Source organism: Ammodytes marinus (genome assembly GCF_949987685.1).
Source record: "Ammodytes marinus genome assembly, chromosome: 2".
In the NCBI taxonomy this organism is placed as follows: Eukaryota; Metazoa; Chordata; class Actinopteri; order Uranoscopiformes; family Ammodytidae; genus Ammodytes; species Ammodytes marinus.
The window spans coordinates 23922630-23948719 of NC_137231.1; the positions used below are offsets into that span (position 1 = coordinate 23922630).

At 41.3% G+C, this 26090-nt stretch overlaps 1 protein-coding gene across 1 annotated transcript in view; it reads right to left on the reverse strand.

Annotated features, from left to right (window-relative positions):
• Positions 1-526: 526 nt before the first annotated feature.
• The window catches only part of commd10 (COMM domain containing 10), a 53139-nt gene continuing 27575 nt past the window's right edge, over positions 527-26090 (reverse strand). The window contains exons 6-7 of the mRNA XM_080046544.1: positions 1318-1377; positions 527-1109 (exon numbers count right to left, since the gene is read on the reverse strand). Of these exons, the coding sequence (XP_079902670.1) occupies positions 1071-1109; positions 1318-1377 (99 nt within the window). The 3' untranslated portion in view covers positions 527-1070. The remainder of the gene's footprint in view (positions 1110-1317; positions 1378-26090) is intronic.

Below are 26090 nucleotides of genomic sequence, written 5' to 3' on the forward strand. Positions count from 1 at the left end.
TTTGGGCCAGTTGAGTCGGCCAACTTTGTTTTGCAAATCTAGACTGTGATTTGAGTCAGTACTTTTTGTAATGTTTTAGGATACCTTTGGATATAAGTATTACGTTAGCATTCCTGAGGGGAACTGCTGTAAGTGGGGTTTCTATGGTACTGTAGTACAGGCATTTTTATGATCACAAAATTGTACATGGGTCAACAACAGGTGGAACATAATCAATGTCTGCTGGACATCTGGGCTGAAGAGATGATACAGAATAGGCTGAATAGTGGCAAAAATAATAATTTGAGATCAGAATGTGACAGTAATACCTTAGGCTCGGGGAACGTCTCAAGTTTAGATTCAAAGAGCAGTAGAGGAATTATGCATCCGCACAAGCAAGTAAAGACAGATGCATGAACAAGGACATATCATGCACACGCCCACACGCACACACACATACACACACACTCCCACACGCACACACGCACTCACTGGAGGATCGCTGAGCCTCCCAGAGCTCCCATCTGTTGAACCAGCAGTCCAGGTTGGTCCTAATGAGAAATAATGAGCCTTCACTAAATAATAACAGCTTGGATAAATTTCACCTCAACTCCAGATTTTATTACAATGGCATGGACACTAGTTCATTCTCCAAGTCACACAATTGTTTCAACAGAAAATTACAATTCATTTAATTTAATTTCCTTTTTCCAAGGATACAACTTAATTCAAAAGATCACTGACTATTGGCACATTTTTCACATCTTTTTATAACTAACTGAGAATGAAATCAAACATTGCGTTACCTACTACATGGTGTAGATTTTTTTTTTACAGAAACATGTTTCAAAAAAATGAATATATATATGAATATATATTCCCCTAACAAAACAGAGCAAGTATGGAACAGCTGGCAATACTGTCAGCAAACGCTAATAGTGTGTGTGTGTGTGTGTGTGTGTGTGTGTGTGTGTGTGTGTGTGTGTGTGTGTGTGTGTGTGTGTGTGTGTGTGTGTGTGTGTGTTTGTGTGTGTGTGTATTGGTGCATGTGTGCGTGCATGTATTTGTTGTTGTACAAAGGACGACAGGCATCAAGTCAGGGAATCCAACTGTCCTTGAACGATTTCAAGCTGAAAGAGAGAGAGGAGAAAAGGTTGAGGGTTTAGAAAAAATAACACGCACGCATGCACGTGCGCGCACACACACACACATAAAGGTTGAGAAAGACAGAACAAAATGCATCAAAATATGAAAGTGGACACAAATATGTACTAACACACACATAGATACACACACACACACACACACACACTAATACACACTATAAAAAGAACATACCTTGTTGTAGAACTCAAGCAGCTCCGTGTGGTTAAAATCGACAAAGACATTTTCCTGAACCTGGAGAGATAAAGAGAGGGATGTAGGGTTAGAGAGGGATTGAACAAACAACATGACAAAAAAAAGTTCAGAGAAGTATGAGAACAACAGAGCCAGCGATATAAAAAAGCAGCAATAAGTGCACATACGTAAGAGTCATGACCAAGACCTCTTCAGTCGGCATCTTGTGCTTTCTATAAAAACCTTTATCAATTTATAATGCTCTCTGGTCGGTATGTGCAACCCTTTAAGTCTGTCTTACCCATCAAAGTGTTTAAAAATACACCAAACGCAAAGTCACTGACGTCACTCTTTTTCCCTTCTGTTTGGCTTGCGACTATGTGTAGCATAACATCGTGAACAATAAATTGCCTCTCAATCTCAAGAGGTTACTTTGCATCCGTGCAATTTGACACGGAAATTTAGACCGAACATTGTGGAAACTATTTTGGTGCTTGTTGACTTTTTCATGACAAATGTTTCCAACACAAACTGTCTAGTCCATCTGATAAAACACACTTATTCATTATTCATTTCACATACAAGTAAAAATACACAAGTTAAAACCCCCCCTGAATCTGCTGAAATTATGTAACTTTGAAATTGGAATATAGCAACATGAATGTATTTCAACAGATCGGAAAGAGAGGAGATAAAGCAGTCCCTGTAATAAAGTCAAGTAAGTGAGTCAAATATTAACACTGAATGTAAGCTGAGCAACACTTAGAAAAGTAAGGATAGGGATATGGAAGCTTGTGTCTTGTAAAACTGGGTTGAAATTAATACTTTTGAACCCTGCTAAAATATTATTTTGTATAAGTGTTTGACCCCACACATTCTCCTTTCTGTAAAGACTGCAGGGTTGTCAAAATATCAAAGGAGGCTGCCATCATAATCACAATCATCATCAGCATCAGCATCATCCTCTCCCCATCAGAAACAAAAGCTGTACAACAATTCAGCCCGGCGAAGACACTTTATCAACAACATTCAGAAAATAGCTAGAATATGTGAAATTCTTTCTGTGTAGCACAGAATGGGGAGAGCAGTCTTGTAAGGCAACCAAAGTGCACTCAGTGCCATAGTGCTGCTGAGGGTTGATAATAAAGACAAACTGCTGGCACCAACTAGGAGGACAGAGAGGGGGGATGAAGGAAAAACAGACACAAAGACACATGCCAGTTGCCCAATTGTACACTCCCCGTGTACAGCTCTTCTTCCTGCAGTGTGTTGCTTAGAGACTAAATTGAGCTTAGGGGCTTGAATCTAACTAGACTGCTGGTTGGGTGGGTGGAAGGAGGCCATGTGTCACAGCAAATTAATGACAGAGATATTAATTAGAAGCAACATTAAAAGTCCACATAGGAGGAAAATGGTATCTCTTGTCAAAGCCTCTACCCTCCACAGCAGCTCCACACTACAAGGAGAATGTAGGACAGCCTTGAATGAAGCTACGATGGAGGCAACGCTGTGAGGACAGCCTCAGCACGACAGGTAATAAGATAGCTTATTAAAGTGTTGTTACTGGGGATGAGTATACAATGAAAAGAAGATGCACATCACAGTAGTTCTACAAGGGGATACCATCAGTTCTAATTGAGAACACAGTTGTTGTTAGAAAATGATTTGATTTGAAATCAAATGTTGGCATATGCAGGTAAATGCGTGGAATGATAAGCATGCCCTGTGCTTCCAACACCACTGTTCTGAGTTTTAGTTCACACCTGTGTGTGTGTGTGTGTGTGTGTGTGTGTGTGTGTGTGTGTGTGTGTGTGTGTGTGTGTGTGTGTGTGTGCGCGTGTGTGTGTGTGTCCCATTGTTCCTCAGGGTTGAGATTTTGCCAGGCAGTAACCCAACAAGGCTCTGACAGATCTAGGCTAACACTAATGGGGATAGGATGCATCATACACATCATCACAGCCCTATAGTACCAGTATGCACACACATACACACCCACGCACAAGTAAACACACTTCTTATCTGTCTCGGTGCCAAAATCTTGTGTGTCAAGAAGAAGGAAAACAGGATTAACCCATTATGATAATCATGAATTCAGTTGCATCTGGTGCTCCATATGTGCGCCATGTTAGAGGATTATATTAACATATAGGCTACACACTAAGGGAGTCCAAAGATATGAGAGAGAATTAAAAAAAACAAAACTCATAAAAGATATCAGGGACATTTTCTTCAAACTTTTCCTCCAATAACTGCTGAAAAGTGGGACTACAGTTTCTGTTGCAGATCTCAGTTCATCCCTTATTGCTTTCCACAAGGTTACTGGCACAATTCCTTAGATGAGCCAACAAAGTCAGGGAGGGATAATTGTCAAATAAGCTCAATATGGATTACAGTATAAGCCCTACAACTTAAACTTGGAATAGCACAATGTTAAGGAAATTCTAGTTTATTACACCCCCGGGTATTATTTTCATGGATTTGGCTCTCCCAGTAAAAACCCTTTATCGGGATTAAAACATTGAGAAATCTCAGGGAGAGTTGATAGAGTAAGGGATCCCTCTCCCAGGACGGACATCCTGCAATAGATGTCATAAGTAGAGAAAATCACAAAGGAGTCAAATCATTGACCAGATGTTTACATGGTAATACTAAAGTAAAATATGAATAGTGAATAGTGTGGATGCAGGAGGACTTCAGATGCCCAAGGTTAACCAAACTGTGGGACTACTACTCCATGTGGTTGAGTAAGAAACTGTGTACAATGTTAAGTGTCTGATAAGCCTTCAAAAGCATAATCTGTTACTTCAACTGGACTTCCCAGGTCATGTTTCATTAACTCACCAAAATACCATCACTGGAAATCCAGGCCAACAATCCAGAATCAAAATGCCAGCTGCAATTTAATAAACCAGAATTTCCCTCTTAGATAAATGCAAAAACAGCATAGGTCTACTCTGCCTAAAGCTCAGTTCCCAACTTCTCTTGTGCCATTAAGACAAACAACATATAACCGCTGCATTAATGTTGAGAGGAGTCCAATTTTATGATTTTTAAGCTTTAAAAGGTTTTTGTGTTCATGAGTGAACCAATGTATTCCAATTGATAAAAGAATGACACATTCAACAAGCGATGCTTTTATCCCATCAAGTGGTCACTGGTGTCAGTAATGTCAGTTTAATTCAGGCTGGGGTGTACGGCATGGAGCAGCGCTATTATCATGCCGACAAGGAGTCTGTGTGAATGGGGCTGGCCAGACTCAAAAAGGCACTCATCATCAATTATTTGCCTCAGTGCAATAAAAAAAGAGATCGGATTTGAAACACTTGTCAAAGCAGTGTTTTGTTTTTTGTTTTTTTGAAAACTGAGTATCTCACTGATAAAAGCAGAAAAAAGGCTTGTTGGGATAAGGAAAGGGAGAGTAAAAGATGACAAGTAGGAGAGATTGATAAAAACAAAGGGATAGATATGACAGAAATGAGCGGCCAAGTGAAAGCAGAGAGGGAAGAAACACTGAGAATCACTGAGAATGAGCGCACAAATAGAGTAATGACAATTTGTGATAGCTCAACCGAGCTTTCATTGTACAAACAATCAAAACATCTCAAACATCACACTATAAATAATTCACTTGCTTTAAAGCAGGAATTGAACTTCAAACCTTAGATACCAACTAAACTGTCTATAAATTCAGAGGGAGAGAAACGTGTCCGTGTGAAACTGTCTGCCGGGTAAAGTAAACTTAAATTATGCATGGCGAAGTGGGCACCAGACAGACACCAAGTGAAGCAAATCAGGCTCAAGTGTCGACAATAAGTCCCAATCAATCTTTTGCTATTAAGTCAAATGACATGTCACTTGTGTGAAAGTTTTTGTGTGTCTTGGGGAAAGGCAGAAGTTTCTCAATTTATTTTACTGTATGAGTGCATGGACACTGTTGTGCTGAGCATTTGCGAATTGAAATAAAAACAGCTTTTTCCTGTAAAAGCACATTGTAACTCCTCTTCTAAAATAAAAATAATGTTTCCTTACTTGCGTGCAGGTAGCAAATTACATATCGGAGATTGTTAGGAGATTAAAAACAGGGTTCAGGAATTTATAATACTATGATTCTTTATTTTGAAACCCAGTAGAATAGCCATGATAAGCTAGACAGAGGGATATATTCTTCGGATTACAAATGAATCTTCCAGGTGTGTGCAAAAGTTTAACTTTTTTGTGAGGTGAACCTGCATTTACTGTATATGCCAGCACCCATGCAGTGTTCTCTTTGTAATGAATGAAGAGGTAGCATATTTTAACACAGCGTTTGGGCAGTTCACACAATTAAATTTTTTTAAATGTATATTTATGCTATCACAATTAGCAGTTTTTTCAAAAGAATACACAACCGTGCTTGACTAAAATGCTTTTCTGCTCCTTTCAATATGACACCAGCACAGCATTAAATCAGCATCAAAGGAAAGGGTTGCTGTAATTGTGCCAGCCCCAGTGCTCTGCAGAGAGAGGATATGGTGTGTTACGGGTCCTCTGTGGCTTCGCTACATTATATGTCTTCTGTGACAATGAGCACTCTGACAGTTTGTCCAATTGGAGTTCTCTGCCGCTGCCTGGCCGTTGACTTTTGCCTGACAGAGGGGAATCCTGACAGTGAAAGACAAAGAGACCCAAAGAGAGACAGAGTGCACAGGAGGCTGAGCTGTCAGATTTTGGCAGGCTTTTATCCCTCCTACTCTTAACTCTCTGTCTCTCTCTCTCTCTCTCTCTCTCTGTCTCTGTCTCTGTCTCTCTCTCTCTCTCTCACACACACACACACACACACACACACACACACACACACACACACACACACACACACACACACACACACACACACACACACACACACACACACACACACACACACACACACACACACACACACACACACACACACACACACACACACACACACACACACACACATATTCGTTATTTTCCTTTCCATTCCTGATTTACTGTTATTTACATACACACAATCACACACACTATCATTTGCTTTCTGTCCTACACCACAAATCCTGACCATTATTATTCAAAATTATATATATTTAAAATCCTTGCTGTAAAAATCATGTGTTGCATCGGTTACACATATCTGATTGGCTGTTGGTTTATCTTCCTATCTGGTGTGTATTAACTTGTCAAGCTTGCACTATTTGTCTTTCTCTGTCAACCAACCATAGTATGTGTCAATACTGCCTGTCAGTTAGCTTACGATTCACACACGTCTGCCAACCTGTCTCCCTGTCCTCCTCTGTCTCTGTGCCAGCCAGCATTCACAAACGTTCTCCTGGCTGTCTGAGCTGCATTCTGCCATCTTGATCAGCAGGGGATCTTTTATAAACACGTGAGGAGGGTTATCTGTCACTGGGCCAGCTCGCAGGTGACAGCACAAATAAAATGCCCCGAAAAAAATAAAAACAGCTGGTCATATTTTCCACAAACAGGTAATTATGTGGAATAACTAGAAGTCTCATCACGACTGACATTCATCTTTTAAAATGAGAAATATAGCGAGAGGCCCATGTTTTTAATAACACACCTGCTTTGTTTTTGTGTGGCCATACTTTTCTTGAATAGGACAGTGTATTTGGTGGTGTGCCTGAAGATGCGTGTGTGTGTGTGTGTGTGTTTTCAGCTGCATAGCAGTCAGTCAGTAAAAACAGAAACTGTGACAAAGGCAGCTGCGCTGTCAAAACACACTCTTTTAATGTCTCAATAAAGATTTTTGTTGTTTGCGTCAGAGCTACAGGTGTGCTGCCTGCTCTTTTATGTCGCGAGTGTAACTGTCCATCTGTCTGTACCTCATCAACAATGTTGAAGATTGTTTGTGGCCACCTGATTCACTGTGCAGGAGGACGAAGGCAGCTGGGGAATAGGATAAAAGTCAAAGTCTCATTTTATCTTGCCTTAATAGGTTTTGAAAAAATATATAAAAATTATATAATAAGACAATTACAGTATGGTTATTATTCATCCACAAAAACGTTCAAACTCACTCTATTAGAACCAACATTTCTCCAATTCAGGCACGCTGCTGGATATACCCTTATCCAGTTTGATGACAGGCTACTATGAGTGTTTATATATATCAAGTAAAGACTACTAGCATTTGGACTGCATCTAGTTTAAACTGTTTTTTTTTCTTCATTTGGATGTAATGAGACTTCTTTGAAGTCACTGACAGAAAAGCTTTGTGATTTAAAACTTACGTTTTGTTTTCTCAGGGGACACACCAACATTGTGCTAAATATAAATGCAATTTTTCAAATTATATACATTTAATTCAATATACATCACTCCATCAATAATATACAATCTCAATTAGCTTTTCTATGTTCCGAGGGTTTAGTGTACTTCTATACATCCTCTTTTTGGTTTAATAACTTTCTGGATTCGGTCTACTTTATATGTACTCCTAACCTCGGATTGTCTGCACCCAGAGGGGCCACTCACTGAACTGGAATGACAGAGACACACTGAAACAAGGATGCAGATACATACACAGGCTCACTTAAGCATGCCTGAACACGCATGCACACACGCACGCATACAAACACACACACACACACACACACAATTTTACAGAAGAAAAAAAAGGGGGAAATAGAAATGTCCATGAAAGCCCGGGAACCTTGAGTTGTGATTGTTTCCTTAATATTCCCCAAATGCTGTTCAACCCAGCAATGAACTTTTTTCATTTCACCGCCAAAGTTTTACAATCAAGAGAAAATGATTCCCTGCCTTTATCATGAAAGTTTCCCAACATATGATTAACATTATGAACAGTCTGAAACACACCAACCCAGGAACATGATTTTTACAAATTATATTTTAGGTTTGTAACATAGAGTTAAGTCAATTGTACGGTAGATGAACAACTTGTCACATCATCAACTACAGTACATGTTGAGTATGGTTTCCAATTGGATACCTGCAAATAAAACAGTCCCTAAAGTATAATCTTCAATAGCTTTTTCCCTTTTTAAATTAAACTCCGCAATATAAAGCTCCTTGAATGCGTCAGTTTCTTGGAATTATTCTGCAAACAGTGCAGCCCAGAGCTCTACACAGAACTGCAATGTGACAGTCAACAACAACAACAAAAAATCAATAGCTCAAGAAAGTAAACTTGTTTAATCTTCCCATGACCCTTTGAGCCCGGAGTCGTTCAGAAAAACAGGCCGTAGGAGACACATATGCACTGTGCATTGATGCTGAAAGGGGGGCACCATGAACGGGGATCCACATCAACAACAGTGCCCTATAGCCAATGTGACAAACCTCAAAATGTCATCCATTCACTAAAATGCCTGTCAGCTACAACAAATAAGAGCTGTCAAACCAAAACACAAGCAACTGCCAATCGGCTCTGGAATTTATGACAGAAATGAGAACGAGCAGATATGCACACAGACACATGCAGGCCCACACATACACACACTCCTATCTACCAAACACATGAAGAGAAGAGAAGAGAAGAGAAGAGAAGAGAAGAGAAGAGAAGAGAAGAGAAGAGAAGAGAAGAGAAGAGAAGAGAAGAGAAGAGAAGAGAAGAGAAGAGAAGAGAAGAGAAGAGAAGAGAAGAGAAGAGAAGAGAAGAGAAGAGAAGAGAAGAGAAGAGAAGAGAAGAGAAGAGAAGAGAAGAGAAGAGAAGAGAAGAGAAGAGAAGAGAAGAGAAGAGAAGAGAAGAGAAGAGAAGAGAAGAGAAGAGAAGAGAAGAGAAGAGAAGAGAAGAGATTTTCCAAACCTCTGTCACACTAATGACATAAAAGATGTAACCTGATGGATATACCTTAAAATACCTGTTTTGGAGAAAAACTCCTCCAATATTCCATCGGTCAAAATATCTTATCCATCTTAACTTTTCCATTCTTTTTCAAAGGGCATTTTTTTTTTAATATAGCTCTGTCGTAGGAAGCATATAATAGAATAGAAGAGTGGAGTGTATGTTGCTACCTGGCAGGCAAACGGTTCAACGTTTGAATGGATGGATATAGATTGTTTTGTTCCCAAAAAAAGAAATAACGGCATGTTATTTCTTGCCAACTATTAAACAGCTCAAACTATTAGCCTTCTTCTAGATATTTCACCCATTTGTCCATTACTTTTAGCTAACTATTTCAACTATTTGTATTTACATATTTTTTTAGCTATTTGAACAACTTATCCATTAGCATTCTTGTAGCTAACTATTTAAACGACAGCATTTACCATTACATTTAGCTAAGTATTCAAACTGTTTATCTGTTGCTATTGGCTAATTCAACTTTTCAACTGTTAGTTCATTTTAGCAAAATTATTACACCCATTTATCAATATATTAACCTAATTATTTCACCAACATGTTTAGCTAACCATTTAAAGCATTTATCCATTAGCCAACTTTAAACCTACTATTTAAGCAGTTTAGCTATTACTTTTAGCTTATTATTTAAACAGTTTATTTTTTACTTTTAGCTAATAGTTTTAAATTCTTTGCACACTTGCTAACTAGTTATTATTCACTCCCAATTGACTCAGGTTGACAGGCAGCCTAGTGTTATTGCAAATATAATCGTTAATTAACTAGACACACACCCACATACACACAGATAGTCACTGCTGCCTGTTTGTGACCTCTGTCATGTCACCCACACCATATTGTTCAAACATCACTGTGTCTTTCTCTGACTCCTTCTTATGCTGAGGTGATTCAGTCTCATCTTCTTTCCGTCCGTCGTTGACAACAAGCTTCCTCTCTTGATGTATTCCTTTTCTTTATCTCTGTAAATTCCCCCTCAGCTCCTGTCTCCATTCCCTTGCATTAAGAGAAGCCTTGTTATAAACAGCCCATCAGTGACCTGTCTATTCGTAGCCCGGATGTGATCTGACATTTATTAAGAGTCAGCTTTGCCTGCAGTCTTTGCCTGACTCTCTCTGCATCCCCCACATGAATACAGAGGATCCAATTAGAGGAAGAACGGGCCATATGTCTACATGCTCGCAGAGGCAAGGCCACAAACGCAAACAAACATCTAAACAGATAGGGCAGACAGAGGAAGAGATGGATGGGTATAGGAAGAGAAGGATACAAAGGCAGAGGAGTATAGTTGCTAATGAAAATAAGCTCTTTGGAGGAAGACAAAATGAACAGTAAACTTTCATTGAAATGGGAACACTACCTACTGTGCTAAATGGGTGCTGCAACAAAGGTGGAAGACAATAAATGTACTCTGGATAAAAGAGACATAACAAACTTGCTTAATAAGCACACTGGGCCACCCTGCACACTCATATTGTACAGCAAACTCACATTCAACAATGATGAAGCCTGACATTTTCTCAGCAACAGGAGGTGGCTCTTGGGGCTAAACAAATAACATTCCCGGTGGTTAGGCTAAAAAGGACGAGAACTACTTTGCCTATTGGTTTTGTCTCACACGGATGAGGTCACCTAAGGCCTGTCCGTGCAGTTTGAGTGTGTGTGCTTGTCTATTATTTGTTTTGTTTGTGTGTGTCCATCCACAATTAGAATCGACCACATCCTATGTTGTGGTAGGGGACAATAGGAACATGACTAGGGTTCCACCAGAGCGTATCGCTCCCACATCCGCCTCTAGAGTCTTCACATGCTTTGCAGCAAGACACAGAAAAAAACAAACACTGCTCATTATTGATGATGATGATGATCGACCTGTGAGTAATCCATTCATTCATTAATGACCGGGAGGAGACAGGAGGCAGCCACAGAAAAAAAGAATCAACTTGAGACCGGGAATCGGGAACATTGCCGCGTTCCTCAGTCTGTTATAGTAATTAATTTTTGCCTTTCATACTTAAGACTCCACCCTGGAAGAGTTCCCTGTTGACTTAAGGCAGAACTTTTATAAATAGTGCTACAATGTTTGCAAGGTATGTGGCATCTGGCACACAAGACTACAGTAGGAAACATGGGAAGGTTGCTGCATATACAAGGTGAGTGAATGTTAACCAAAACATGCCAATCAGCTGTCATGTTGTCTCGCTGTTGACAAGTAAAGAATTCTCTATATTACTGGCGAGCGAACAATTTGCCTGTCAGTTTCAAAAAAGTAATTCAAAAGCATTTCCTTACCAGTCTCTTATGACTGATGAGCATGCTGTGTACATAGTAAACAAAGGTTGGGCCTGCCTTTATACCTACTTCTGCAATTGAACTACTGTTTTTACACTTGGGTTATGTAGAAGATATTTAACAATAAACAAAAATTAAAGACATCTTCTTCGATCGAATAAGTGAATTATTATTTGTGTGTACATATACATGTAAGAAATAATAAACAAATTCAATACAGACTCAATTAATAAAGTGATGTACCTCTTTTACTATCTGCTGACATTTGGGCTTGTCACAGAAGGAAAAACAAAGAAGTCACTAATAGAATTAACAATGGCTCCATTCCATTAAAGCTCAACATAAGGCCCCTGGAATGGAGAAACATAATTGGAATGCAGCCCTCATTAATGTTATTAGTCACACCCGCACATCTCAGGCTGTGTCATGTCAAATTGTCTGCTGTGAAAACAGTCTGAAGGCATTTACAGATTACAGATGTAAAAGGCATAACGCAAGAGGACAGAGACGGAGAGGGACACACAGACAGAGAAGAGAGAGACAGACAGATGGACAGAGAGTTGTGCTGAATCTCAGAGAGCAGAGTGGCCTCTGCTGGAGCTCAACCATTAGGTCATTAGGTTTCTCAGTTAATGAAATAAAAGAATATTAAATAATTATCTGTATCATGCAACACAGAGAGTGGTTGTTTCAGTGTAAAGTGTCCTCTTACACCCCCCCCCCCCCCCACACACACACACACACACACAGCTGACAGTCTCTAGGTGGGTAAGGGTGGGATTTTCACACGCCTCGCTCCCCAGAGCCCATTCAGTACAGTACACAGCATGGCAGCAGGACATACGCACAAAGCCTGGGATTGTCTGCACCCAGTGGGCCACTCTGAACAAGAATGACAGAAACACACTGAAGCAAGGATGCAGATACACACACAGGCTCAGGACACACACACACACACACACACACACACACACACACACACACACACACACACACACACACATTTCTGAGAAGAAGAGGCCTAAAGAGGCGGGCGGACCTCTTTGTCTTTTTTCAGGGCCGCAATAACAACAAGTATATCGATGGACAGAGTCAATATCTGAATAACTAACAAACTGAATTATTTAAAGAAAATAATAATTACCAATTTCTAAGAGGCAAATTTACTTGAATTGATACAAAAATCCCAACCTCACTTTTTCTGTTAAGCTGAGGCACGTATTGTATAAGTGCTCTGGATTGGACTCCAGAAGAGCTCAGGAAACAACAACAAACAGAACCATTACTGTTTAAATATTACTTACATCAACCTGCAATCAAGACTTTGCTAAGTTAAATGCAGTCTGACACAAGGCGAGGTTAGCTCCTGGCTCCTGCAGTGTCATAAAGGGACTTTAAGGCATTTTAATGAGCAGTTGATTCATAAATGGTGGCAGGGACTCATGGACTTTACACAAACATTTTAATGCCACTTACTGTTAAAGATTCTGTCCTGCTTATTTTATTAGGCAAGGCAGTAGTAAGAACATTGACACTATTTCTCTCTCAAGGGTTGTTTCTTTCAGGATTGATAGCTCTGTGCTGAAAGGAATGGAGACAATGGATAATAAGCCCAGAGATGCAAATTAGTTAAAATTATTTATTAGCCATACTGATTCCATTTAAAAAATGTTATGTGCTATATTTCCTTTTTATTACGTGCAGTACACACACTGCCCTTTTAAGAGTTTGATTTGTTCAGCATGTTGACCAGACTTGTTTTTCTTTTTCTATTTCAACCCAAGTATATCCAAGGTCTCTCTCATTCCTATTCTCTCCCCCATCTTCCCCCCTTTTCTCTTTCAAGTCCTCTGTCAGCCAACACCAGTAGTTTAGCCTTGTAACACATAGCCTTCCTGAAGTACGGTGTCTTCTGCACTCACTGTGAACATACGGTGCACCGTCCCGCAGCAAACTAAACACTATGAAACACATATATCAGAATGAATTGATAACAACACTACTGTGTGCATGAATGAATGTAAACACTTGCTGTCAAATCAGTTACACTGTCACTCATGCAAGAGAGAAACAAAGTACCACTTGAAGTACGTGAAGTTCCCACAGGAAAAACAACACATTAATTAACAGCTGTATAAAAAAAAAGAGTTCTTGAGAGATGACGCTCCAACAGGGGCATTTGGGGAATCAAAAGATGACTGTCAATATTTGCTTGTCAGATCGAAGCATTTCAGCTTGTGGGCTTGATAAGAGGCATTGCAATCTATTGGTCTGAGAGTAAAGTAGTTTATTCACACCGCGTTGCCAGTGTTGTTTGACCTCTCATCTTAAACTACATAGCTGCCTGGGATTATTATACTGCAACTAGCCCAATGTCAATACTCATCACTCTGGCGAATGCTGAAAGATGTACCTATTTAAAGATATACAATGAACATTTTCCCACAAAATGTATTTCTGAAAGCATAAATACTCCACAAACAGATATGTTCTTATTAAGAAGTTTAGATTGCTGGGCTATAACACTGACGGGGGAATAAAGTAAAACTTATTCAAGCATTGTTTGAACACCAAAGCAGCCATCTAACACTGGCCAAAATGAGCTAAAGGAGATATATGTCAGCTATAGCGTTGAGACAATTTGTTTTCCGCTGGTCTCCATATAAAGTAATACCAAACAAACCACCAAAGTCAGTAGAAAACACATTCCCATTGCCTCCACACTCAGGCTTGTGAATATACTGTTAGTCAGGATGAGTGTTAAGCTACAATTTGGGGATAAATCTGTCTCCCATCTTGCAGGGTGCGTGCATTTGTGGTGCTTCTGGGGCGGCATGGTAACATCTGTGCTTGTCAGTGGCTTCTGTGAGCTAACTGACGATGACTGGGACTACCGCATCACCGCCACATCCTCCATGCTAGCCTCTCGCTGCTTAGCAGCTCCAGCTCTAATGAAAAACACTTCCATGCACGCATGACGCAAAAAAACATGCATGCACGCACACAGTCAAATGGTATGGGGTTAGAGGCTTTTCGTGGTGCCAGTGACACTTCTGAACTGCTATGACAAATGCTGTATGACCAATTCTTCCCTCTTTGTGCATTTGCTCCCTCAAACTTTTCTCTGGTGAGGTAGAGCCACGTTATTCTTCAACCACACGGGTTTCTCCGCCTCCCTCACCCAGGAAAATATGACAGCTCCTCAAGCCCTCTACCGTCCCTCTCCCTACTGTGGTCAGAAGTTGAACAGAAACCGAGTCTGGTTCTGATCAGCCCTCTAGTCGGCACGTCTGCAATGCGTCATCTGCCATATGCTGCGGTTGCTGGTTTCTCCATGGCCTTACAGTCTAATATCCTAAACCAATATGTGAGGAATAAGTGCTTCCCTCATTGATTTGATGCATTGCCATCAAAAAGTATCTCTGCTGCCCAAAGATTATGACAGAGATCAATCATGAGAGCTTTCTGCCATGAGTATACAGCGATGTGTCACTTTAGTTTTGTGTTGTTTGTTTTGCTTGTCCATTTTCTCTTTTAAGTATTCTTATGATCCAACTTCATGTATCATCCAGGTTCTATTATAGATCCAGCCAGCATCGCCCAAAGCTGAGCCAACGGCAGCAAAAGAGACTGATACAAACCAATTGTACATTATTAATAAGTGAATCTGGGGCACTTTCTTCATCTTTGAGAGGACGCAGAGATAGTTATTGACGTTGACTTCAAAGACAACATTCAAAACCACTGTTTATATAATACACATATTCTGCCCTTTTCATTGCAGCACCTTTTCAATATGTTCTTGACACATACAATACATTTCAGCAATATTCACCCTTTAGAGACCAAGGCATTATGCATCGACTGATAACTACTCATTACTGATAATAACTAACTTCCTGATTGAACCTCTCCATATGGGGTGCAGAAAGGAGGCATTGCGAGTCATAAAGGGCTGCCTACATCAAGCCTGTCCACCAACCACCTAAAGTTGACAATCTTGATCTGACAAACTGGTGCGGTTCATGACTACTTCACTGATGTATGACCTTAAAGACTTGTAACAAACGCCTCTAGGAAGTCTTCAAACCCAAAGCACATCCTAAAGTCTCTTCCGAGACAAGGCTTAGACATCTTTTCATCATCTGAAGAGGAATCTGCTAAGATTTCAGCCACTGCGAATTTCTGTAATTTGAGCAGCAGTGAGTGCGAAAACATTTTGATACAAACTCTCACTCATAAATGCCACACTTCAACTACACTCTCGATTGCTTCTTGCAAAATTAGTTGTTCCTACCAGTGGACTTGAATTTCACACATTCACGCTGTTTCTGTGGTGCTTATGACAAAGGAATTCTCTAAAAAAACTCTGTGCATTGATGGGAAGTTGCTCTAGATAAGTCAGCTCAAGCCATCTTGACATAAGTGTAATCTCACCATTCAGCATCAGGTAGCTTATGTGAAAGATTCATCTTGATACTCAACAATTGAATAAAGTACACAACATAAAATGCTGGAACAAAGACAAAGCAAGTCAGAATGGGAAAGAAAGTGACGGGAGAACTAATTGAGGGAGGGGGGAAAAGACAGAGAGAGAAGCCTTAAAATGAGCAATTTCATTTCAAGAGGGAGAAATGTTAATCCATTTCATAGTCACCCACCACTCCAACCTTCATATGTGGTCTGTGGGAGTGGCAAGGGGCTGGGCTGGCCTAGATACATGCAAAACGCATAAAGCCATAATATGCTTTGATTCAAGTCTTTGAAAAGCGTTCAGCTCCAAACAGCATCTGTTCCTACTTTTAATCCGGTTAGGGTGTTTTCTTTCAATACTGCCAAGCGTAATCGTCATCAGCCGGCGTTATGGATAGGAAGATGTTACATGATCAATGGAATTCCTTCATTTGGTGAATAATAATGTGAGTAACCCTTTGTAAATCAACTTCTCAGTGTACATATTTTGCTCCTTCCGAGATTGACAGAGACATTACACAACCTGAGAAAATAAAAATACAATGTAAACACCATTGTTTATTAATATTAAAGCAGCGGACTGTGGGTGTTTATCTGAGAGAGAAGTGGTTTTCATCTTTGGCTCACACTGTTCTCTCTATCGGCAGCAATCTTTTCCTCCGTGGCCTATTTAGACCGAACCTCCAGCATCTGAAAACGACCAGACCTCAAAGTGTGTGAAGCCTCTCTCCCCCTGCTCGTCATTACCGTGTTTGTTTATCTACTGCTCGCTCCCCATAGAGGAACACCCAGCCTTGTTAAGGAAGGAGAAGAAAGCTTTAAAAAGTGGAAATAAGGCATACATTTCAGCCCGTTCCCAGGACGCCGCTCGCTACCGAAGCTATTTCCATAATGGTAGCTTAACGGGGAGCTAGCCGGCAGAGCAAAGGGGCACGTCGCCCTCATTAAGGCACTCGCTCAGGAACAGATTAGCGCTTCATTAACATACAGAGAGAAGCGGGGGAAATTACCACTCTCCATTTCACAGTCTAAAAGGCAGGCAGAGACCAGAGTTAGAGATAAGTGGCGGGGAAAAGATGGACTCAATTTGGGCAAAGATAAAAATCAATGTACGGTATAAAATTTGCTATTAAGACCAACCGAATGTGCAAATTACCTCTCTGTCCGTCTGCACCCGTATTATTTACACTCTTTGTCAATCTCTCTTTTATTCTCTCTGTTTCCACCACCATTCTCCCACTGCCCCTTCCTTCATAGAAAGAGGCCTGACTGGACTTCATTATATTAGTTAGAGGAGAATGAGTGCTTTCCCCTGGCCTGTATTGGTCCTTGTTTTCTAATACCATAAGTCCCTGTACCACCCGCATCAACTAAGCCAGACTTCCCTCCTCCTAATTAGCCTGGCACTAAAAGGGAAGGAGACACAGTAGGACAGTGTGCTGGACAACGAACTGACTTCTAAAGAAGTCAACCTACTGGCAGGCCAGGTCATACTTAAGCTTTAAATCCAAAAGTTTATTTATAATAAGCTCCTCCCTAACAAAGATCATTTGATGTTCATTTAACTTGAAAAGATGCTGGCTCTAACGTAGTAGCTGCAGTTACTCTCTGTCCATTCAGACTCGCATGTCAAAGATCAAGAAGCAGAAAGGCTTAATTAGCCTTTTGCAGCAATAATTTTTCTTCAAAATAAAACAACCAAAGTGGTCAGACGAAGCCTCTGAGAAAAACTTGGATTAGGGAATTTCAAACTAATTCTCCAAATGTGTGTGGACTTTGTGTGCAACAAACTCCTGTGCTGTTAGCTTGCCCCTTCACCTCTTTATTGAGTGTCCTAATCTAAAAAGTCATGAATTCATCTGAAGTGTTTCTAAACTTTATATGTATGGGACTTAATTAGAGACATAACCTGTCACATGAAAGCACACATATCCTGACTGTTAGTGAAAAAAAATGAACGTAATGTGATAAAGTGTCTAGTTAAGAATGCATCCTAAATAGAACCTTCCTAAGACGGATATTTTAGCTTACATCTTCACAATCTCCTTAAACCTGTATCCTGAATGATCCTAATGCAAACTGCAACAACAGAAATTGCGCTATTTTCACCTTTGCTTCAATCTAAGTAATCAACCGGCTTCCTCAGAATCCGACGAAAATATGAGAAAACCATGTGACTTTACATGAACTTCCTCTCTTTCACCTGTGCCCCCCTGCTGTTATTAAATAAGGTAGTTCTTTACCGTTGTATAACAATGTGCTAACGACACCATTACTTTCTCTTGCAGAGGCACTTGGATAAGGGGGCTGATTATCTAAAGGTTTGCAAGGTTATTATTACCTACACAGTATGAGCTGACATTGGCCAGGAGGCACTGAACAATGTGCTCTAGGTTAATGAGCTATGCTTCATTCAATAAAGAAGAGAGAACGTGTGTCAAACTTCTGAACTCAATCTTACTAAAACCACATTAACCATACAGGACAGTCATTTTACACTGGAAAATCCAATCCATTATTTAAACTTACTTTTACCCAGAAATATATCGCTTGACAGTTTTCACTCAAACATGAGATAACAGTAAAACAGTAAAGAGTTAAGCGGATAGCTTTACTGGACTAACATTACAGAGTAAATTTTATATAACATTCAGGCAATCTGTGCTACAGCGCCCAAAACGTCCATACACTAGAGCAGGTCTTGTCACTAGTGACCCAAGTTTCAATTCTAAATGAACCTTTTCACAAGATTGTAGAACTTGTTTCCCTACAAGTCATTAAAATTGCAATAAACAGTGCAATTACAAAAAGCATCTACTGCAAACAAATCTGATTTACCCCAGGAATTTTCAATTATTTATTTTCTCATTAAGTTGTCCACCTTACTATTCAGTATTAGAGATTCAAATGTTGTTCATCCTTGAGTAATTTGTATAATTTGTTAAAAATTGAGCAGACTTGAGAAAGGGAGCCGCATGTCCATTCATTTAAATTTCATGACCATTCAAACACTAAAGTTGTCAAATTGACACACAAAGCCACAACCGAGAAAAAACTTCAGTGAAAGGTGAGACTTTGATACATGCACATAATTGATGATATACTAAACTAACCAGATGCGACCAATGGGAGAGTTGTCACTTTGCCTTAATTAAAATGTATATGCCTTTTACTATCAAGCTAAAACTTGAATGCATGAATCACCTACTTCTCTCAGACAGCACTGCCATAAAGAGAGGGTTAAATAATACATGAACCATACAGACAGGACCATTGCTGGCAGTGAGAGCCCTGACTTACAATAATAATGAGCTCAACCTGCGCTCTGATTTTCAAGTTACATGTGAAACAATCACCTCTTGTAAGCCTGCGGTATAATTTAGGTGTCGGAGTCAGCCACTGAGCTGTAAATTAAGGTGATAGCGAGAAAATGATGCTGACTTGTAATCTTGCGGTGTAAAATTAAAGGAATAATTGGTTCGGTTTCAGTCTTTTTATTTTATTTTAAAATGGAGTTAGATGAAGTTGTGGAATTCAATAAAAAAAAGATCTTTCATCTTTTGAGCCAATGTGGACAGGAAGTCCTTTGAAATCAATTCAAGACATCTGCTGAGGAAGTTCCCGTGATACAAAAGATATCAGAGAAGAAACTAAATCTGGACTACTGTGGCTCAGGAGGTGCTTGAGTGCTCGTCAACTTGAATTGCCGGGTTGGTGGTTCAATCCCCACCTCCTTTCCTCATGACAAAGTGATCCTGAAATTGTTCCAGATGGTTGTCCAGCCCCCTGCATGTGTATGAATGAGTGAGGGAGAGGCCAACATTTTAGTCTGAGTCTTTGGATTAAAAACACATATAAATGCAGTCCATTTACCAGCTAAATTAATTTAGTGGTTTAAGTGTATTAAGTTGATTTTTTTGATTGAATGAATATTGAGATACCAATCAATATTGGAAACAGCAAATTATTATCAATATTGTGATAATGATTTGGAACGTTTTACCCAGTCGAAGTGTAAGTAAGGACTGGGTCAAATGTAGCCTGGCTCCGCCCGCCTACCTACTTCCGCTCAAATTTAATTTTCCCTTCAGTAGTCTAGGTCTGAGGTGTGTTTTTGGTTTTTAGCTCAGGAAGATTTCGGAACGTCCAATCAGCGAACAGAGCGAGTGGCTGAGAACGATGACGTCGATGTCGCGCTCCGGTTTCAGTTGAATGCTGCGTTCCTTTATACTCGGAACTCGGAGATTTCCGACTTGGTAGTTCCGAGTTCCAACCTGGTAGTGTTCCAGTGCATCTGCTCGCGAAAGTATGGATGCCGACAACCTCGACCAAATAACTAAACGTTAGGCTATAGCACGTTACCGTTGCCAGGTACCGGTAGATCCATATACTACAATATGTAGTGAAGTCGGAAATTTCCGAGTTCCCATTACAACTGGAACGCAACGTCAGAAGCCGGCTCATGACATACGTCACGACCAACATTATGCGATTGGTTGGCTAATCCAGAGTGGCACTGGGCAGATCCAATAGTTTTAAACTTCAACAGACCCCCCCCCCCCCTCCAAGTGAGTGAACATTTGCCAAATAGAGCAGTTCCAGACCATTAAGAACAATAGCCATGTCTGAATGCCATAGAGCAAAGCATTCCTGAAATAAAATACAACCCAGTGTAGTAGCCTAAATTCTTTTCCTCTCTTTCAACATCTCACAAAGGGGGAACAGCAGATATGAAAGAGTTGATTGTACTTTGTCCTTGAAGTGTAAAAACGTAAACAGAGCCCAAGCCAAGAGACATCGGGAGAGGGGGGGGAATTTATGGAAAAGAAGCTTCAGGTGTCATCCAGATTCCAAAGCTATGCGTATGTCTTTCATGACCAAATCAAAACATACCCAGAGTTTCTCTTCATCACTGCCACCTACTTTAACTGCCCTTCACTCTGGCCCGGCTTCTCCATCCATCCATCATCAACCCCTGGAAATATTGCCCATGCTTGATCACAGATATACAAACACACCAACTATTAGTCTCATGCAACATCCACATCCATGCTCAGATTGCACCAATACTGCACATACCTGCATGCTCACACACGCACACGCACACACACGTCACACAACACCACCTTTCACCTTTCCTGTCTCCACAGGAAGCTCATCCTTTGGCAAACTCAGGAAAGGTCTGAAAAAAAAGGTTTTGCGATGTTTCTCATGGAGGCTGTGTGCTGTCTCTAACACAAATAGATGACTTCTGTCGACTTAAGTGACTCGCTGAAAATGCAATCCCGAACTGAACTTTGCCACTTGCCTTTGGGGGTACAGTAAGGTTCCATATAACTTCAAAACTCTCAGTCATGCCTGTGTTAATAATAAACTTTATCCAAGAGTAAAGCTGTTTGAACCAAAACCTCAGCCTAATGCTACAGACACGTTATTTGGAATACTAAAGATAACTCGGAGCGTTTTGAAACTGTATGTGCAACATAGCCGCTGGCAAGACTGAAAGGTGGAGTGTGTGTCTGTGTGCGTACTGTGTGCGTGTGTGCCTGCATGCATGCGTGCGTGTATAACTGTATAGCTTTAAGGACTTCTCCCATCCCTGCTGTGACGAAAAGGATTGTGGGGATATTTGACGTAATGGCAAGAGAGAAATCTTCATTGGGAGCCACTGCCAAAAGCCAAGCAGATATTTTTTTACACCCTCAACATCCCTATGCCACCTTCCTCCTTCTCTTCTTCTCCCTCCTCCTCCTCCTCCTCCTCCACCTCATCATCATCACAATCCTATCTCCTCACTCTGCTCTCCACACTGATGTGTCTCTTCACAGGGCTTCAGAGCCTGGCTGTCTTATCGAGGCTTCCCAGGTCTACGGGCGAGACTGAGGAGAAGCTACTGTCAACCCCCACTCCCTGCTATCAGCCCTGTGGCAGTCACACAACCAGGCTGACATGCATACTCAAGCAACACACACACACACACACACACACACACACACAGAGTTGTATCAACCCAAACAAAATTGTGCTTAATGGACATAATTGTAAAAATGCTTTATGAAAACTGTCAAGAAGGAACCAGACCAGTAAATAGAGACTGGGTGAAGCTTACAACGAGCTGACAGCTTATTCAAATAAGATGCTGAACACATATAAATCCTATCCAGTCAGTGAAAGGCAATGCATATTAAGTGCATTACTGGCAAAGTGATTTTAAGGAATATATGATGATAGTGTTGCGGTTGATTAGTGCTGCTCTGTCTTTAAAGAACAAAAAGAAACTACCTTGCTGAACATGCTTTTGTTTTTCACTTGCACAGTGACAATAATATTATGTCTATCCGTCACCAACTCTTTTGGAAACACAGATGAGCTATTTGTTTCACATACTTCTCTACTGTTATTCCTCGGCCTGTGAATGCTCATTGACAAATTGAGACTGTGCTTATTATTGTAGAGACTTCAACCCAGAATATTTGATGAGTCACGTCATCTTACAATTCAATGTGTTGAAAAACATTCCTACAAATCTAATTTTACATCAGATGTGTGACAGGCCAGTCAGTCATGGGAGAGAGGCCACATGAAAAAACATGCGGGCTGTTTGGTTCTTTGTCCATTGTTCACTCTGGCTCCGCAGGTGTGATTTGCAAAAGGAGCTATCTAAACCAAGCTATTGTTTAGCATGGTGACCCAGGAACCACATGCAAACTGAAATACAAACAACCAAACTGAAATAACGTAATACCTGCTTGAAATACCCTAGCGCCATCCTGTTAAAGGTTTTCATTTTCAAAGCCACAAACAATTTGGTCTGTTTGCATTGGTGTGTCTGTGAAGGGTGAGTGAGGTGGAAGGAGGGTGTGCTATAGCATGACGGAGACGGAGACACACATCTGCGCTTATTAAGAAATGACTCCACCCAGACGAGCTGTGGTTAGCAGAAGGCATATTAAAATGCACAAGCATGCCAGAGAAGATCAGCCAGGGTCATCTATCAATATCTTACTGACATGAAAATATCCTGGCTGAGAGAGTTTGTCACTAACATCTCTTAATATGAAGATACTTTAAATTAAGTTAACTTTCATAAGATGTGTGAAATCTTCGGAGACTTCACAAGACTTTAAGTAATGTAAGATATGTTACCGGTACTTCCCCTTGGGGAAATCTTTCCTTTTCATTTGACCCATCCTAATTAATTAGAAGCAGCAGGCACTTGCCGCGCAGCATGCAATGACCAACTTTACTTGGTCAAGTGCAACAGCAGGAGTATATCCAATATCCTACATTTTGAGGCAGAAGTAAAATAGCACACCCAGAGAAAAAGGTTTTGCAAACTTTTCAGACTTTTCCTCTCCTATTTGTCTTCCAATTGTGCATTATCCATCAAACAAGAACTATGAGAATTCTGAATGTGTTTATTTTTTGCATCTTACAGATCATGTTCAAAATGGCAATATCAAAGAGCAGAGACTTTGTACCTCTGAGATTACTTCTCAGAGGCGCGTTGGAGCATGTGACATGTACCTCTGTTAATCTTTGTATTCTTTGAATTTTCTCACACAGCCGAGGACAAAGTTAAATTCCATATGTTCTACATTGCACAGAGTCCAGCTGTCCTGATAATCACAACAGGATAGGAACGAGATCACCTGCAGGATGTATTTACTTACAATGGTGAGTGGGGGTCCAACAGACAAGGGCCGCGTTTCCCAGAATCGATCGTTCTTTGGGGCCAAAGAAGGGTCGAAAGAAGGGTTCGCCAAAGAACGAGCGTTAAGATACGGGTGTTTCCCAGATGGCTTCTTTGGTGCCTTCTTTGGAGAACGCGTAAGTTGAAGCGAAAGAGCCTCTTTGGTGGGAGCTGTCCACCGCGGTCGTGCTGAAACTGAATAAATCGATGCCAGGCGAATCGATCACCCACCTCTTTATCAGCGCATAAGTCACACACAGCGCCCCGTGGTCTCCCCCACACAGGTGGAATTAGGCTACGCATGTATCGTGTGTGTGTGGGGGTGTGTGGGTGCGGAGGGGGGGGGGGGGGGGGGGGGCAACAAGTGTATCCAAGTAGTAATCAAGCCCATTAGCGCATATATACCCCGTGGATAGGCACACACATGTGAGAGTGGAATAAAGCGGCAGAAAAAGAAACAAGCGGGCACCGTCGTTTACCGCGGAGGAGATGGGCGTTAGTGGACGAGGTCTGGCAGCACCGGGCAGTTTTATTCGGGGGAACAAGGGGCAAAAAGAACATCACGGTGAAGAACCGTGTTAGGCAGGCCATAGCCGAAAATATGTCCCCCTCCATCCCATGTGGCCTGCGTGACTGGCGTGCTGTGAGGAAGAAGTGGCAGGAGTTCCAGAACCAAACAAAAAGGAAGAGTGCGAAGGTTTCACTAATCAATCTCCCTTCGTTGCAGGTGATGCAGACGCCCAGTAAAGACAGCGCAGAGTAACCCCTCCCCCATATGGTTTCAATAAACTACTTTGGTTTCCTTTTCAACCATGTATTGTGTGTATCATTTTGCATTGAAATGAGAGTGTCAAACCTATAGCAACAAAAAGTCCCAGGCAATTTGTAATTTATCTAAGCGTAGGTTAATGACGTGTGCGTATAGTGTGCCCTTTCAACAGCATTCCAGTGCCAGACTTTGAGGTAAAGCACTCGGACACTGCAGCAATAATCATAGTGTGCAGGACGTTACATGTAGCCTACATCTGCTGGTTCTGTTTATTTATTTCAGCCTTCAGGCCTGAGAGTATATGGGTGATGTGGTGGTTGTGGGTTTATGGTTTAGTGATCAGTGCTTGGTGACTGGTGGTAAAGGGGTAGGGGCTGGGGGTTGTTGGACCTCAGAAGAGGTTGATATGTTCTTAAAAACGCAGCGCAGCCAGAAGCTGCATCTCCGGGGGGCTGAAGGAAAAATTGCATGTGTGTGGAGACACCAGAGTGATCAGCCGTTGGATCTCCGCACGGCCGGGGCAGTCGGTACTTTGCCTGAACGGCCCGGTCTGATAGCACGTCCAGTGGGGAGAAGTGCCGACGCACGTATGCATTTATGTAAACCGTCTGGCTTCGCGCACGGCGAGGCTGTTGTAATGCAGCCATGGTTTCTCACACGCGCGGACTTTGGCAACGCCTTTATAGCAGGTGGAGCCGCTCTGGATGAGGTTCAGCTGAGTTCAATTAAATCTGTTTCCTTGATATCTGTCAAATGCCACAGGGTTGTGGTTGTTTTTTTATGTGTAGTACTATAAACTCACATGTGTGTGGAAAACGTAAACGTGTAATTCATTAAAACATTTTTTTCTCTACTATTAGTTTATGTTTATTGCGCCAGGTCCGCATTGAACATTGTTTTATTATTTCGAAAAGTGGAGGAAATAAATTTCCCTGACGCAGCATGATCACTGACGATTTGGTCGCTAAGAAAGGTTGAAAGAGTGGGTCAGCGCCGTCGTACAGTTCCATCTTAGTGAAAGTACTACTTTCGCTAAGAAGGAATCTGGGAAACGCATTCTTCTTTCACAGCGTTCTTAAGAGCGCTCCAAAGTAGTACTTAGCCCAAAGAGGCTCTTTGGGATTCTGGGAAACGCGGCCAAGGTGTGCAAGAGCAGTGTTGTCATGATAGTACATATACTGGCCGCGTTTCCCAGAATCGATCGTTCTTTGGGGCCAAAGAAGGGTCGAAAGAAGGGTTCGCCAAAGAACGAGCGTTAAGATACGGGTGTTTCCCAGATGCCATCTTAAGTGCCTTCTTTGGAGAACGCGTAAGTTGAAGCGAAAGAAGCTCTTTGGTGGGAGCTGTCCACCGCGGTCGTGCTGAAACTGAATAAATCGATGCCAGGCGAATCGATCACCCACCTCTTTATCAGCGCATAAGTCACACACAGCGCCCCGTGGTCTCCCCCACACAGGTGGAATTAGGCTACGCATGTAGGCTAACGTGTGTGTGGGTGCGGGTGTGTGTGGCAACAAGTGTATCAAAGTAGTAATCAAGCCCATTAGCGCATATATACCCCGTGGATATAGGCACACACATGTGATGTGAGAATGGAAGAAAGCGGCAGCAAAATAAACAAGCGGGCACCGTCGTTTACCGCGGAGGAGTTGGGCGTCTTAGTGGACGAGGTCTGGCAGCACCGGGCAGTTTTATTCGGGGGA